This window comes from Oryza sativa, chromosome 9 (assembly GCF_034140825.1).
Source record: "Oryza sativa Japonica Group chromosome 9, ASM3414082v1".
In the NCBI taxonomy this organism is placed as follows: domain Eukaryota; kingdom Viridiplantae; phylum Streptophyta; class Magnoliopsida; order Poales; family Poaceae; genus Oryza; species Oryza sativa.
In genome coordinates this window covers 21,504,946-21,522,079 of record NC_089043.1, presented here as the reverse complement: position 1 = coordinate 21,522,079, position 17,134 = coordinate 21,504,946, and the positions used below count along the sequence as shown (strand labels likewise).

The 17,134-nt window shown below is 47.5% G+C and overlaps 1 protein-coding gene across 1 annotated transcript; it reads right to left on the bottom strand.

The window, feature by feature from the left end:
* Positions 1-7,815: 7,815 nt before the first annotated feature.
* LOC4347252 (transcription factor HEC2) lies at positions 7,816-9,077 on the bottom strand. The gene has a single exon (XM_015755510.3). The coding sequence runs from the start codon at positions 8,897-8,899 to the stop codon at positions 8,189-8,191; it is 711 nt and encodes a 236-aa protein (XP_015610996.1). The 5' UTR covers positions 8,900-9,077; the 3' UTR covers positions 7,816-8,188.
* Between the last annotated feature and the right edge of the window lie 8,057 nt (positions 9,078-17,134).

Genomic DNA, 17,134 nt, shown 5'->3' with positions numbered 1-17,134 from the left:
CGGCGGTATGTGTGCGTTATTGGGCTTGATGGACCGAAAGAAGGCAAGGGGTAGTTATGGACCTTAGCATAGGCCGATAGAGGAGGCAGCTAGTTCATATATTGTAAACAGCTCATTTTAACTCCCTCAATTATTGGCCGAATCTTATCCATGTTTCTCAATCGTGAAATCAGGTATATGAGTCCCTCATCTATTCAAACCGATTTAATTTGACTCCTCTAGTAGTTTAGAGGATGATTTTGTCCTACGTGGTGCCTACCCGTCAAATTGATTTTGTTATTTTTTGACTAATCAAATTGATTTTGTCTTCGTCTAACGTGGCATCTATCCGGTATTAATATCAGCTAAACAAATTAATTAATATAGTAACACCCACATGGGATCCACATGTTATAATGACCACTTTTTCTTCTCTCTCTCTCCCCCCTCTGTTGGTCTGCAGGGGCAACGATCGATGAAAAAGGAGCAAGAGGCAGATGCAACCTCATAGACAGGAGAGGCGTCGATGGCGCAGTGCAGCGGGGTGGAGGCCTAGGGCAAGGACGACGAGTGGGAGAGTTCTAACTTAGTGGAGGTGGCGCTCGGAAACAAGTTCGCGTTGACTCCTAGCGTTCTCGAGCAATCAAATCCGCGACAGCCGGCCATGCCATCGCAGCTGCTGCGCGCACCATATCTGCACGAGATGGCACTAGCCTACGAAGGGGAGTATGCGGCTACCAAGCTAGGTTATAACCCTGAAGGAGGCAATTTGATCCGGTTTTAATATTTGGGTAAAATTATATATCTGATTTTATAGTTGAGGAATGAGGATGCAGAACAAACTCAGCTGACAGTTGAAGAAGTCAAAATGAACTTTTTCTCATATGTTTGATGGCTGAAGTTGGGCTGAAATGTGTGTGAAGCATGTATCGATCTGTCAGAGTGATTTTGTGCGGGTGGGCTTTAAGGAGAGAACACAATGTAATGATGGGCCTCGAACTTGGACATGCCTGTTTTAGCAATTTCATTTCAAGAAACCTATTCGGCCGAGGGACTCAACAGAACTGGATTATCTAATTATCCAGTAGATTAATTGAATATTGCATGTATTACTATAAAGCCAAAAATATAATAAAAAAGAAATATAAGAAATACTATTTTTTTTAGAGAAATCACACATTCCAAAGCGTGGCATGAATAATCCAATTAACAATTGTCTGCATTAACTTAGTCAATTGTAAGATATTTCGGTTTAGTTTATCGGATGTGTGTTTGTATGATAGGGTGTGAATGTTTATGTTTACATGGGTGAGTGTATGCATATGTACATGAGCTCACATATAAAAAAACAAAGAAGGATAAGAATCATTTTGTTCCACAAGCTATCAGTTCTTAAACTGCTCCTAAGTTTTACGTGTTAGAGTTTGGAGCCACACAAGAGAAATTCAAATCACATCTACTCTGAACGCTATTCCTTCCTCCCCTGAGCCAAACAAACATTATAGCGTGACGCCGTGGCCAAACCGCCAAAGCACAGAAGTCAGGATGGCCAGGTTAGCCGCCGCCCATAGCTAGCCGCGTCTGCCAGACATGCCCGTACAAGTACGACCACCCCGAAGCCCAACCGTCGGTAGTACCGGTCACTCTGCGTACTGCACCGCATCGCACTGCAGCTTCCCGCCTGCATCACGCATGTTTCGGCAATGAATGCCCCGCACCTAAGTTCCCAACAACCGGATCGAGCTCAAAACAACGTTAGTACGTAGTACGCCGCGACGCCCGGCCCTACGTACGTACTCTCCTGCATGCGCCGGCCGCTGCAGCAATGCGATGCAGGCTGCCACCGCCTGCGCTGCAACCCCTCGTTGCTTGTCTCTCGTCGTCGTCGGCTTGCTGTCGTCGTCGTCGCGGGTACTTACGTACGGAGCAGGGGGGGCCGGCCGGCGGAGACGCGGAGAGCACTTAGCCGCCGGCCGCCGCGCGCCCAGGCCCCAGGCTATAGGGATAGAGCGATCGAGCGAGCAAACTAGCTAGCTTGGCCGGCCCATGCATGTGGCCCTCTTGCTTGGTCGGGCAGCAACACTGCGCCCGCCCCGGCGCGAGCCCCTGTAGCCCGGCAGAAAATAAATTTGTGTCCCGAGGCAGGCACATCCGGGTACGCTGGTGCACACCACATGACTGCGTTCGCAACGTGAATAAATCCTGCCCTACTCCTAGATGAATTGCTTCTTCTTTTTTTTAAGAAGAAGATGATCTGCTTCGGTATCTATTAGTACGGCCAAGAGCGGATTATATGTCAAATGACTTATTACCCCTTCAGATTGATAATACTTGTTGTTTCGAATTAGATTTTAGTTAAACTTTAAAAACTTTAACTGTAAATATCATCTAAAATATTTGTTATACAAATATGGAGACCATATGCATATATTAGTCTTAAAAAAGTTTTAATAAAATCATATATTTGTTGATAGTTTTATACATATTGTAATACAAAATAGTAGTCAAAGTTATTTTTTGAAGATCATGTCCTTATCTAAAACGATAAATATTATTAACATGGATGGAGTAGCTACTTAAAAAAATTAAGAAAAAAATATATTTATCCTTAACGACTTAAAAGCTAATTAATGTTGAAAAAGATACTACTTGAAAAATTATCTAAAATTAAAATCGATATTAAAATTTTAAATTTAAGTTTTGGCAGCGACTGATATGATATAGGGCAAACCGATAAGGCTATATATAGTCTTTTCCTTCTTTACTACATCCAGGGATTGTGTTAATTTTCTAGGTTAGTGGAGTTGCGTCGGATTTGGTTCATGCATGATGCATCATTGGTGATGAGGAAATGATCAGAAACTGGCCGGAATGATCCTAACCAGATCGTCATGATCGATATGGTTCTGGGAAAAGAATAATGTTCACGATCGAGATAGTAACCTGTGGTGTGGTCACCTAGCGCATAAGCCGTGAAGATGATTGGATTATATTCAGATATGACGTTGCCAGCTGGATTTGAGATATATGCATACTGCTTGTATTACTCCCAACGTCCACATGCAGTACAAATACATGTTCAAAACATAATTTCTCATTGACTTTAATGAGATATCCTTCGAAAGATATATTATGTCCGACAAGAATGTTTGGTCGCGTCATAAACACATTGATGCCTTAGATGGTGTTTGGTTGGAGGAACTAAAGTGGGGCTAAACTTTGGTCCCTCTCACAAAAGCATAAGTCCCTGAGAGGGACTAAATTTAGTCTCTAGTTCCTAAACACCCCCTTATTTTCTTCCCTTTTTTTACCGTGGTGATTAATTAGTAGTTATGAGCATTACATTTGACCATGTCGCTGGTCTGTCCTACAGGCTACAGAGCTACAGGACTAAGACGTCATGCTCCCTTGTGCTCTTCTACAGGTCCATTTCCAAGAGGAAGTGGTTAAGGTGCATGCATCCTGCCCAACATATTTCTTTCTTGGACGCAGCAGCATCCACCAGCCTTCCTCTCTTAAAACACTTCAAACGAAGGGTTGGTGCACAGGCCCAAATCAGGGCCAGGGGCCCCCACAAAAATGATCATGAAAGGGCACTTAAAAGGGGAGGCATTATTTGGATCAGAAAACTATATGTGCTTAAGCTAGCCGATGTATACAATTCCCCACATGTTATCCCCCTCTCAATTTCTAAACCACCACATATTCCAAATCAGACAGCCGTCGCGAGCACACCACCAGAGCTTGATTTGACATGTTTGTTCCTTGTCGTGAGTTTCTCTCTATGTCCTTCTCCTGGCCTTGCTTGGACCAATAACGATTTTATTCGATCGTTTCGTGTAAACATAAACTATTAAACTATTGTACAATTTCTATAAAGAAAAGTAATTTGATTTTGAGAGAAAAATGATTTGTTTTGTGACTTAACGGAATGAAAAATGCGCACACACACACGGAACACCCACGAATACATGATATGCCCCCTAATACAATCTTAAAAAGATGAAGACCAGTGATAAATATCTGACTTTTTCTTAAAAAAACGAAATTGTGTATGCGTAATATGAATTTTAGATTTTTGTTTTGAAGAGATTTTAGACTCTGTGTTGCTTTAACGGTAAACAACATCCATGCATGGAAGATTGCTAGATAACTCTTTTGAAAGTCTTTATGTGCCAAATCTAAAAAGAAGATTTATTCATTGTACCCTCAACGACTTAAACCAGCCCAATGTCAGAAAAAAAAAAGAAAAAAAGAAGAAGTGCACCAACATTAAGAAACAGAGTCCGGACGGATATGCAATTATGCATATAGGTAGGGAGACATAATCAGGGTATGAGGATATATGAACCAAAAAGACATAAAGTTACGTTTCCTTTTCAAGAGAAGGACGGGTTTTTCACGGACGCGTGCCGCAGCCCCATTGGCTGGATGAATTGTCCGGAGAGGACTCGACAAATTAAAGGCAAAGAAAATCTAAACAATTAACGGAAACCATAAGAAAATAAAACCAGCGTCCAAAAGTTCGAACCAGCGAGGAAGGATCAGCCGCGGGCCGGGGACACCGAGAGCGAGGTCACAATCAGATTCAGGAGGTTCACGGCCTGTTCTAAACAAAGACAAGAAACAACTGATTAGTTACATAATTGCATGCGAAACCAAAAACATAACATATAACTACTTGAGTATTAATTATTACTCCCTTTTTATATTTTAATGTATGACACCGTTGATTTTTTTACCAATGTTTAACTATTTATCTTATTTAAAAATATATGTTATTATTATTTATTTTACAGTGATTTGATTTATCATTAAGTGTTGTTTTAAATATTTTTTTTATATTTGTAAATAAGATGAATGTTAAACATTGATAAAACAATCAACGACGTCATACATTAAAATACGAAGAAAGTATAATTTTATAAAACATCTTCGATATAAAAAAATTTATACAAAATACAAAATACGTCGTTTAAACAATTTAGAAAATGTGCTAATCAAAATCGAGTAGATAGCCAAGCCGATCCGCACTTCAGTTGGAAGTACGGCGAGATATGGCGCCGTCCAGCTATAGGCCTATTGCCGAGCCGGCCTGGTGCTGACATCCCATTGGCGCGCGCGTGACGATGACGGCGACGTCGCTGTTGCTGTTGTTAGTCGCCGCTCCAACACGGCCTCCTCCTGCTGCTGATCTCCTCCTCCTCAGCTCGCGCCAATTCATTTCGCCCAGGAGGGATGCACCGATCATGCATGCACCTGACCTGACTCGATCGCGCGAAGAGATCTCCCGCGAATCCTATTCCCGGCCCGACCCTCCCGCGGCGCGACGCGTGGCGACGCCGACGGCGACGGAGCGCGACGGCCCACCGGCCGGGCCGCCGAACGTGGCGCACATCCAGCGGCCGCGCCCAGGCACGTGGCGGCGACCGGGCGACGGCCGGTGACCGTGTGCCGATCTGCGGCCGTTTTTTTGTACCGGTTTCGATTAATTAATCTTGACCTCGACCGGTCAGTTCGATCCGTCGCGGCGAGCGGTTGCTGTCGATCAGCTGAAGCCATGAGCGATCGAGCGCGAGGTTAATTGGGAGTTGTTGATTTTGCCGATCTGCCGCTGTTGCCGACAGGTTGATGCGCTGACTACGACGATCTCAGCGAGCATATCTATTCCCCCCGCCGCTGCGTACACAGGATTCACGACGGCCGGCCGGTGAGATATCTTGCGTGGGTCATGGAGCAAATTCGATCCCAATCGGCTCGTGGCCGTGAACCATGGACGTACGCATTACTCGATCAATCGATCGGAAAGATGCGGATATGTCTAGATCTGCAGCGAGCGTTTTCGTTAATCAGTGAGCTTTGCTAGTGCCACTTTTGTTCATCGTACGTGAATGAAATCCGAATCAGCGAGCCGGCAGCTTTATTCTTGGACCGAACCGATCAATGCTGTGCTATATAAAACGACAGGTTAACTTTACTTATCTACTTTTTCAGGTTCAACTATTAGCTTTTCACGTTAATTAACCACTGTAAACCTTTCTGCTTCGCGTGTGATCCTGTACGTGTCCTGTACGCGTGAAGTGTGTACCGAGTTCAGTCTAATTTATCAGAGGAGATTTCAACGTCGTCAGTTCAAAGGCGAGATATATAGGATATGGTCGGCCTGTCCTCTGTTGGTGCTTTCGCGAGGAAAAAACTACAGTATGTGTCGTGAAAACGACATGGAAGAGAAAGCGGCTAGCTATAGATAGGGGAATTCATGGATGAGATTACAGTTTCTGGATGAGATTTCGTATCTGGTGGTCCTGGAGCATGCATGGTTTGCTGCTGACTGAATCTACAGATCTGCATATCCTTAATTTATGTGTTCGGTAATGTTAACGGAAACGATAATGCTCTGGAAAACCGTCTCTGTTTTGTAAACCAAACCTCTGCCTTCTAACTAGTAGTAGTTGCTAATTTCTTTGCCTCAATAGCTTCTCTTCTAGTAGAATTTTGTTCTGGTGCACCCAAAAATAGTTAGTCGATCAGTTTTGGTTGACTTAATGAATGCAAAGTTGAAACTTTGTTAGGTCATAAACAAATCAGTACAAAGTACGTACTACTACAAACAAACAAGATCATCAATTATTGATCATTCACAAATCCCACTAGCTGTACGATCAGCGGCGACAGATATATCATAATATATACCATGTGATGCTTCTAGGAATGCCCGGTCCATGGAAGGACCATAATAACATACATATGTGTTAACGACCAAATTTAATAAGATATAAACCGGATTTGGTATTGAAATCAAAATGGATTCGACAAAGAGCTAGATTCGAAGATATGAAACAGGTTTCTTGTCTTTTATTCTTGTTGATTGCAGGATTAAATCAACTGGCACGCTCACGAAACTAAAAGCAAAATTTTGGACTTGCACAAAAGTTAAGCAAATCTTCCAGACCAGTATATGTTTTTCGCATCAATAATAATATGCTACGATCCAACGGCGCAGAGAACGCCGATCTACGATGGACCACTGGACCAACGACACCAACCCACTGCATGCGGCCTCCAGATCGATCATAATTCTGCAACGGTTTCGGAACAACAACAACAACTACCTAGCTCGATCGATCTTCTCCTTTGCCGATCGAGCTAGCTAGGCGAGCGGGCGCCCACTGGCCACTGTTTCCGCGTATTCTTGGCCGGTGGCGCACTGCTGCATGGACGACACTGCCACATGCAGGAAACCGATGCGCCCCGACACAAACGGTTGCGCACCTGCCGCGCGGCCGGTATGATTCGGCCGCTCGGCCGGTCTGAAGTGCTGCGGCTACGAGCTCTTCTTGCAAGCTATTTACCGTTGCAGGTGTACGTACATATACCACAGAAAAGCCTATCACTACCGAGCCATTGCTATACCACAGAAAAGCCTATTACTACCGACTCATTACTGCTGGCTCAGTGTGATTGTGTGAACCGGCACGTGTTCTGTGACAGGCAGTGTTACGTACGGAGCAACAGATCGAGTACGCATGGTACGACGAGGAAGCCAGCCAAGCCGATGGCCATGCATGGACGTGACGAGGAGGATCAAAGAGTACTGGGATGCAGGAAACGCAGATTGTTGAGAGGCAAAGGCACGGCAAGTACGATCTGTGCGTGCAGTCGTCCACACTGCCATTGGTGAGCGGTCAACTTAATTGGCCGTTTTAATTGCAAGGTCGGTTGTGCCGTACGCCGGCAAGGACGTACTGTGTGTACGTGTGTGTCCTGCTTTGTTCTCGTGAGAATTTGATGCATGAGAACGAAACGTAACTGAAGATAGATGACACTGTGATGAGGTACGGGAAACGTACTGCATTGAACAGGGGGGTAGAATAGAAGGAAATGTGTACAGTACAGTACAAGCCTACGGTCGAATGAAACGCGCATGCACGTACGGGCTGCGAGTCCAACAAAAGCTCGGAGCAGCCACGTACGTACGAGCTAGCATGCGGTAACGTACAACAGCAATAATAAATGGTACTAGTAATCAGGTAGTCTCCTACATCTTGTACTACTAATTTACACATGCATGTGATCATGCATGCTGCAGCAGCAGCAGTGGTGATTGATCGATCGACGACGACGACGGCGACAAGCATGTGAGACGCGATAGTAATGGGAAACGATTGTCTCATCACCATCTATCCATGTGGGAGCTAGTAGCGTGCAGCTACCACGGAGCGTGGTGCTGCATGGGTAAGGCAGCTGGGTAGGCGGCGCCGAATGCGGCGGCGCGGTGGGCGGCGGCGCCGGTGGCGGCGGCGGCGCGCTCGAGGGACTGCACCTGGGACTTGAGGAACTTGACGTAGTGGATGGCCTCGTCGAGCATGGAGGCGGTGTCCATCTTGGTGCCGCCCGGGACGAGCCGCTGCAGGATGCGGATGCGCTCGCTGATGCGCTCCCGCCGCAGCCGCGCCGCCACGCTCTGCGGGTCCTTGGAGATGCGCACGTTGCGCCGCTTCGGCGGCCGCACGGCCTCCGGGTCGATCTCCACCGGCTGCAGCGCCGCGATGTGGAAGATCATCTCCCGCATCGCCTCCGACGAGGACGACGACGACGAGCCCTGCGGCGCGCCGGAGTCGGAGCCCGGTGACGACATCGCGAAGTCCAGCTGGTGCACGCCCGCACCGGCGCCGTACGTTGCCGGCATGGAGTTATACTGATCCTGGTAACCGCCACCGGCGGTGGTGGTGGTGACCGACATCTGCGGCGGTGGTGAGAACTGGGGAGAAGGGGTCCCCATGGGTGATACCGGCGGCGACGTCGGCGCCGCCATGAACAGCGACTGGTCACTGAGCGCAGTGAGCTGCTCCAGCTGAAGCATCGTGCTCATCAGGTCAAGCTGCGATTCCGGGTAGGAATTGAACAAGTCGAAGTCCATCACTTAGCTAGGATATATATCGATCAAGCAACTAGCTAGCTAGCCAGGTATTGATGAGCTAGACACACGGAGCTTAGTGGAAAGAGCTTGAGATTGAGCTTGAGCTTGAGCTAGCTAGCAGGAGTAGTAGCTGTTTCAGTAAGATGTGAAGGGTTTCTTGCAATGGTATGTGCTGTTGTCAAACTGCAAGGGGGGAAGGCTATTTATAAGCAAGGAGCCTTGACCGTTTTAGTTTTGAGTGGACTACTGGGGCAGTGTAAATGCTGCTTCCTCTGGAGGCTGTAGGCCTGTAGCATCAGCTAGCACTCTCAATCTCTTTTCCTTTTGTTTCCTTTCTTTTTGGCACAATCTCTTGTCTCTCTTTTTTTTTTCTAATTTTAAATTTCCCTCATTATCCTTTGCCTTTCTGCTCCTTCCTGGAATGACACTGCAGCACACAGAGCTTGTTGTTGAGACAGAGTGATAGGACCTCGCTTTCCATCTTTTAGTTTTCATGAAAATGACATCTAAATAAAATGTCTCAAGGGAAACCGATCAGTCTGACATCACAAGATACCACACAACGAATGCCGACTAGTAGTTGTTTTAACTTGTTGTTTAAATTAAACCTTTTTCTTGGCACTGAACCTAATCCAACCTATTCCGCAGAGATCAACGACAACATCTCCTAGCTCGTTAAATATTAGCCGCGAGGAATTATCCGTTCACGATAGCCTGACACGTGTCCTTGCACACGTTGCTGTCCACGTATCTGAAGTGGAGCATAGCTGGCTTCGAAAAGGAGGACAGTGGGGCATAGCCTAGCTCCGAATCGGATTGATGGATTCTCTTTGGGCTTGTGTTCGCTGAACCGTTCTGCTCTTTTTCCACAAACAACGCGTTTATCTAGCCAGCCATGTCGATTGGTTTGGTGGTGCTGTGTCATCAAGCTCGAGGTAAAACAGAGAATTGCTCAAAGATTATCGATTTGATTGATATGAAAGAGGAAAGTTTTACCAGCCTTTGTTGCTGGTACGAAATGGAGTTTTTTTTTTTGGGTGCATAAAGCCCAAGTTCTGCTCTTAGATGGTCAATTATCACCCACTGATTGGATCACAGTGTAACAGTGATCAGAAGCTCTTCAATCTGTTTGATCAACACTTTCTTCCATATGAAATACTCCTATATAGTTTTTTTTCTAAAGATCGACTAATGTGAAATCGTTTCATTTGATTATACTCCAAGTTAATACATATAGTACGACCTACTTTTCGAATTAGTGTATCCATTCAATGATGTGCAACAAATTGTTGTTGACGTCCTCGGTATTGCTGGCCCATGAAAACCGTCTCTCTCGTGTATTGAAGGATTGTCCCCTCCCCCCCCCCCCCCCTCGTCCCATGCGTCTAAGAAAAACACTATTCCCTATGTTTCAAATATTACTATCTTTCCTTAGATATGTAGCTAAAAATAATTATATTTTAAGACAAATGAAGAAGATACCATGGATATCATGGGCCCTCAAATGTCACGCCCCGAACTAGTCCCGACCGGAACTAGCCCGTGACGCTCCAAATTAACCTGTTAATCGATACCAGTCCCAGGAAATAGTGCTGGTATCACAGGAAGACAGAATATCACAGCAACAGAGGTTTCTTTATTATAGAGTAGGAGTACAGTCATGTTAGGCTGCGGACAGATCCCGAGCTCACAACTGCATTACAAAAGGGAAGCAGAAGCCAAGACTTGGACCAAACATCACAGGCGCGACTTGGGAACTAGGCCGAAACCCTAAAACTCATCGTAGCCGGCTTGCTCCTGGAAGAACTCCTCGTCAGCGGGATCCGCTTCATCTTCTTCAGCGACTGGGGGGATTATTTATATAGAGCAAGGGTGAGTACAAGAGTACTCAGCAAGCCATGGGAAATAAATGTTTAATGCAGGCTTCAAATAAAGGCTGTTGTTTTTGCGATTGATTTTATTTAAACTCTTTTCTGAAACAACTAAGGGAGTGCTTCTCAAACGACACGAATGAGACAGTGCGTCTCGTCCGGTCGGAGTATGTGCAATGTTTCAGTCTTTTGAATTGATCAAGATTGGCACCCGGCCAACAGCTTTCAAACGGCCACCCGGGCCTGGCTGATCCCATCAGCCGCAGATTTTCCAAACATCAAACCCATTCCACAACAGCAAATTTCACAAGGCAGTAGTCAAACAAAACTACGCTAGGAATCACCTCACATCCGCCCATGACCGTGGGCACGGCTGTTCGAGCAGTTTAATAACCTCTGCAGAGGGGGTACACTTTACCCACACGACATTACTAACCCGGATCATCCAACCCGTGCAGAACGGCCACGACTAGAGACCTTAAGGCTTTCATGACAAGGCATTTCGAAAGTCGACACAGGTTCACCATATGCCAACGAGAGGGGTCCCAGACCAACACCAGATTAGGTCCCAGACCATACTGTGCCAGGAAGCCCAGGGGTCCTCCCCGACACCACCCCGGTGAATCCACATGTCTCTTAGCATCATGGCTCCTCCGATAAGCTAGTTACTCAGCCAGGGGTGTCCCATTCCACCCATGTGGTCGTACTTGTCTTATGTTCGGATGAAATTCCAAGGAAACGGTCCTTAAGTGCAAGAGCGGGAAACCGTACACCCGGTACGTTCCCCGGTCCGCGGTTTTGGAAATTCATTTAGTTCGCAAGCACCGACCCAGATGTCGGGTTTTCCAAGTCTTTTGTAAAACCCAAGTTTTACCCAAGATGTTTCTCAGATTTTAAGTTTGAAGGCGACCGTCGATACTCGTGCAGAGTGCACGATTACCGTGGCGCAACTAGGTGGTTACAAGGGAACATGGTGTAACAATTAACAAAGGAAGGATCAGATGCAACAAGTTAGGTAGGTCCGCCAATCTGCCTTGTAGACGGGACAAGCAGATTAAGTGCAATCCTATCAATGCATAATATTTTTCAAGCAACATAATTAAGTTCAAATATAGGCTCAAGATGTTCAAAGGTGGCTTGCCTTGCTCGAGATCTTGAGCTTGATCCTCGAAATCCTCGCACTGCGGGTCTTTGGGCTCCGAAACTACACGCGAAATGGGACAACTCAACAAACGGTGAAAATAAAGCCCTATTATTGACCTCTAAGCATGCCATTAGATAGATCTCGAGATTTGAGGAATTTTGGAAGTTGAACGGAGTCAAACGGGCTTACGGTTGGGAAGATATTGAATTTCTAAGATTATTGGATTTTTGGTCTAAATGAAAATGATTTATTTAAATCCTTTTTGAGAAGAAAAGAAAAGAAAAGAGAAGAAGGAGGGAGGGAAATTAGACTTTTCTCGGGCGGCTAGGGCGCGGCCCGAGAGAAAGGGGCGGCTCGGCCGAGCTTAATGGGCCGGCCGGCCCAAGGCGAGCTTACGGGCGGGGATGGGAGAGAGAGAGCCGGTGGGCCGGGTCCACCTTGCGTGGTCTCGGGTGGGACCCGCTTGTCGGCGGCTCGGCTCACCGTGAACGAGGTGCACGCGGGGCGTGCTAGGGTTTGGGGAAGGAGGCGCGGCGCATGCGCGCGGTTCGTGGAGGACGCGGTGCGGCGGGCCCACGCGCAGCCTCATGGCTCGCGGTGGACCGCGCGCGCGAGGGGGAAAACAGAGGGAAGCGGCGGACCGGGGTCTGCTTGACCCGGTCGCGGCCGAGGTGGCGCCGACCTGGCGCCTACGTGGCTGCCACGCGGGCCTGCTGGAGGAAGACGAAGGCGCCGGCCGCGAATGGACGGCGGGCGGCGGCAGTTTCTCCGGGACGCCGTGCGACGATGAGGGGCGACGGGGCGTACACCGGGATGACGAGGGAGAACGAGAGGGAGCGAGCCAACGGCTTGGATTCGCCGGAGGGAGTGCGTCGGTGGCGGATTGCGGCGGCGGCAACCGGCGGAGAGAAGAGGGGGAAACGGCGACGAGGTCACGAGGGGCCGATTCCCGGCGGTGAGAGCATCTACGCGGCTACGGGAACCCATGGCTAGCGTCGGATTAGGCGGAGCTACGCCGAGCGAGGACGGCGACGAGCGGGCGCTACGGAGCACGGACGGCGCCGGCGGCGAGCACACAGCGAGCGGCGGCAACGGTCGAGGCGGCGCCTGCTAGCTACGGGGGGGGGGGAGGGGGGGCTACTCGTGCTACTACCCGAGTCTAAGGGGAGGAGATGGAACGAGGAGAGAGAACGGAGGGAGGCACTACCGTGCGGGGGTGATGGGGCGCAGTGACGATGGGCCGATGGCACGGGAGCGATCTCTCCGGCCTCGGGCCGGGGAAGAGGAAGAAGATGAGCGACCGGAGTCCCCTTCCGCGTCCTAGCACGCACCGGCTCCTTCGGCACACGTGACGGCGGCGGTCGGCGATCAGCGAGACAGAGGGGACGGCAATGGCGTGGTGGAGCGAGGGCGAATGGGAGAGGAAAGGAAAGGGGGGGAAACTTGGGTTTATATGGGCGACAATGTCGGTTTGGGAGAGGGGAACCGACTTTGGACGGTCAAGCCAGCGAGCTGGCGCTCCGGCTAGCAGCCAAATCGGCGACAGGGAGGAGGGGAATGACGCCGGCGGAGGAAGGGAAAAAGGAAAAAGGGAGGAAGAAAGGGGGCTTGCCTCCTTGCCGCTTTGGGGAAAAGGAGGAGGAAGAGAGGGCGACGCGGCAGAGGGGGGGAGCTCTGCCTCCGTCCCTTGGAGGCACGCGCGGGGAGAGGCGGGGCCGAGTCGATGACGACGGCGATGACGGCGGGGCGGTTTGGAGTGGAGCGGCGACACGGGCAGCAGACGCTGGGCAGGCGCGGCAGGCGCTGACGGCGGCGGCGACTGGCCGGTCGGCCACCACGGCGCGCGCGCGCGGGCGGCGCGGCGATTTGGGCGGCATCGGCGGGAACAGCCGCGAGAGTGGAGAGGGAGAGCTCGACGCGGCTCACGGGCAGAGCGGGGAGAGAGAGAGAGAAAGAGAGAGAGAGAGCCGGGGAGGGAGGGGGAGATGGGCCGAGAGGAGTTCGGCCCATCGAACTCGAGGGAGGCTAAATAGACTTTTGCGGAGGGATTTGATTTGGGAAGGATTTGGATTCGGGATTGAACTCGGCAATAGATCGGGGATTTGAGATCTGAGACGGCATGGACACTAGAGAACAAGCAAAGAAACGGATTTCGCAAATAGGGTTTTTAAGAGATAGTTTTCCCGCTAGGCGCCACGACGGAACGGGCGCTACATCAAAGGAACATCTAAATCTTCTATAAGTAGGGTTTACCTTATCGGAGGAGGGGTAACCATACCCCGATGGTAAGCCTATTTACATCGCAACAAGAAGTGTTAAAAAGAAAAAAAGAATATCAAAATATATTTGTTATTATTATATTTTTAACTTAGTGAGGTTGTTGAGCCCTTGTTATTGTTGTACCTCGGCTATAGCTAGGCTTGGTTAATGTAGAAATAGTAAGAAAACCCTACCCTATAGTGCCAAGAGTAATTAGATCCGTCGTGTTAGGGCCTAATGCTAGATGATGTAATACTCAAATCTAATTATAACCATCTTATTATAATGTGGAATGAGGTGATAAATTGATAGGATCAGGAAGAAGCCATGAATGTCCTTGATGCCCAATCAAAATTTCTCCTTTTGTTATGTCAATGCAGTGATAGCAGTAGTCATATGTACGAGGTCAGTTTGATGGCACAGTCATTGTTGCCAGTGATCATTTTGTTGATGTCAGCGTCCCTCCAGGAGTCACCTACTCAGGCCAGGAATGCTCCTTTAGGTCCTTCCAACACTTCTTAGCGTCGGGACCATTATGGTTTATCGGGGGAGGGCTATACCTTTTGCACAAGACCGGACTTCCTGGTTTTATATAGCGATGTGGACTCAGGGACATGTTCCAAATAGAAATCGGTACGCCTCCTATTGTGGCACGGGTGGTTGGCAATGTACATGCATAGGTGAGCAGGGTGGACAACATCATCACAAGACTCCCGAGATCAACCAACACATTGAACCTAAAGGTAGTACATCTAAACCCCTCCATTCTTTGGAGGACCCATGCTAATAATCAAATATTTTAAGCCTAATTAGCAATCAACCATGGTAATGTAGTATGATCAAGCCTCCACTACATACACTCCCTCCTCCTTACCTGGTGACGTTGTTCATCCTCACCTCCAAATGTTGATCGTTGCATGGGAAAAAGGAGATGTCAGAGTTGTGGTAAGTAAGAAAGAGAAAGCAAAGTAGAGCGAGGAGGTGAAGCTTGCCTGAAAAACAAAGGGTGAAGGCACAACAAGAGAAAGAGAGAGTGGTAGCGAGCTCGATTGAAACCAGGTTAGCATACTGCAAATATTCCCCTCTCAATGAAACTACTGCATTTGTAATAATTCCCTCAAAATCTTACGACTTTTATACCATCAAATTAGAGTCCAACACATGAGAGCTACCCTCCTCTCAATACATTATAGGGGAAAAGATTTTTAGTCCCGGTTTACAACCCCCTTTACTAGTATCGGTTGAGAGAACTGGTACTAAAGATGCATAGCAAGTGAAAAAAATATGTGGAATGTAGGATTCAAACTTAAGATCTCTCACTCAACCCTCACGCGCGAAACCATTCCACCAACTACACACATCTGACTTAAATAGAGATGCTTTCCTTTTGAACTAACCCTAGAGGCACCAACCAGTACTAAAAATATCCTTAGTCACGGTTGGTATTACCAAAAGGTACAAAAAATGCATTTTTAGTACCGGTTGATAACACCAACTCGGACTAAAGAACCACTATCTTTAATACCAGTTGATCCTCCATCTTTAGTATGTTTCTAGGGACTTGGACTTTTAGAACCGGTACTAAAGTATCTTTAGTACCGGTTTTTAATCTAACCAAGATATTTGTGATTTTGGGTACCACGTCGAAAAATCAGTTATCTAGTAGTGTACTAATCTCCACTAGCTAGCCTTCATCCCGACTAGTGCAACTCGCCAACTTAATCCTATGCCACTTCCTACCATTCTCGTTGCGCTATCCCACTTCACCTCACTGGCATCAAGCCCAACCGGCTAGCTCTAATACTGCTAACCTCATCCCTTTAGTCCTCTATCTCCATTACTACCAGCCCTATCATTTTCTTTAATCCGGGCCTATATCGTCCTTCTTTATTTGCAACCCGTTCCTACATACACTCTCTCGAGGTCTCAGCACACTAGGTATATTATTCAATTCTAGCTAATTTATATCATGTTAATTAGTATACTTGTCGATAATTACATAATTATCGACTATAGGACCCTAATAATTTTTGTTCTAGTTTCGTCATTGTTTGCAATAATACACATCCACTTAACTACTACCTTCTTGATGCCCTCCCCTCTTTCACAGCCCAAGCCTGAGCCTAGAAACTAACAAGGTGGTCGCTACTCGTTACCACATCCTTACTATTGGAGAGATCATTAAAGTTACAGGGGTCACCAGAGTGGGAGTAGAAGCCTAGTGCACAAGTCATCAAGTCAGCCTCAACATTTCAAAATCACTAAGTTCTCATCCTCAATTTTCCGTCGAATGATATCTAGCAAATCCACCTCATCTTTGTCTTTCTTCTTAGACAAAGATTTTCATTCTCCTTTTTTTAATACAATCGATCTTGTTTAACGAAAGAAAATCCAAGCCTCTAAATTAAAACAACTAATTTCTTGCCATCTGTTTTACTGCACTAGTTATATATACACCTTTGATTCAGTCAAAGGTGGGTAGTAGAAACACAATGGACCGACAACAAGCAAAGCATGCACACACGGGTTTCTGAGACAGGCAAGTCGCCATCAGCTCTCAACACGGTCAACGGCCTCAGTTGGTCGGTTGGCGTTCGGTACCTCTATAAATGACCCTGGCCTGCTCGCCCACGATCCGACCGCGAGCAACAGCACCACGTGGCGGCGATCTACGGGAGTACAGACAGGCTTCCGTGCTCTTGCCGGAAAGAATCAGATCAAGCTTACGGCCCACCGCAAATCCGCAGAGTTAAAGTGCAGCCGGAAAAGATACTGGTGTGTCCTCTGCTAAATTTTGTACTGATGCTGCTGGCTGAATTAGTCAAGTAAATTAAGAGGATTAAGATTGCCTAGCTGCATTGCCGCGTTGTGCCAAAGGTTGATTTTTTAGCTCCGGCTTGCACTGCCATCCTTCGTTTTCTTTGTTTGCTACAGCGTGCCTATCAAATCAGGAATGGTGAT

What these genes read in the sequence shown, in the direction of transcription:
- LOC4347252 (XM_015755510.3), bottom strand. Translation starts at nt 8,899, where the DNA reads ATGGACTTCGACTTGTTCAATTCCTACCCGGAATCGCAGCTTGACCTG.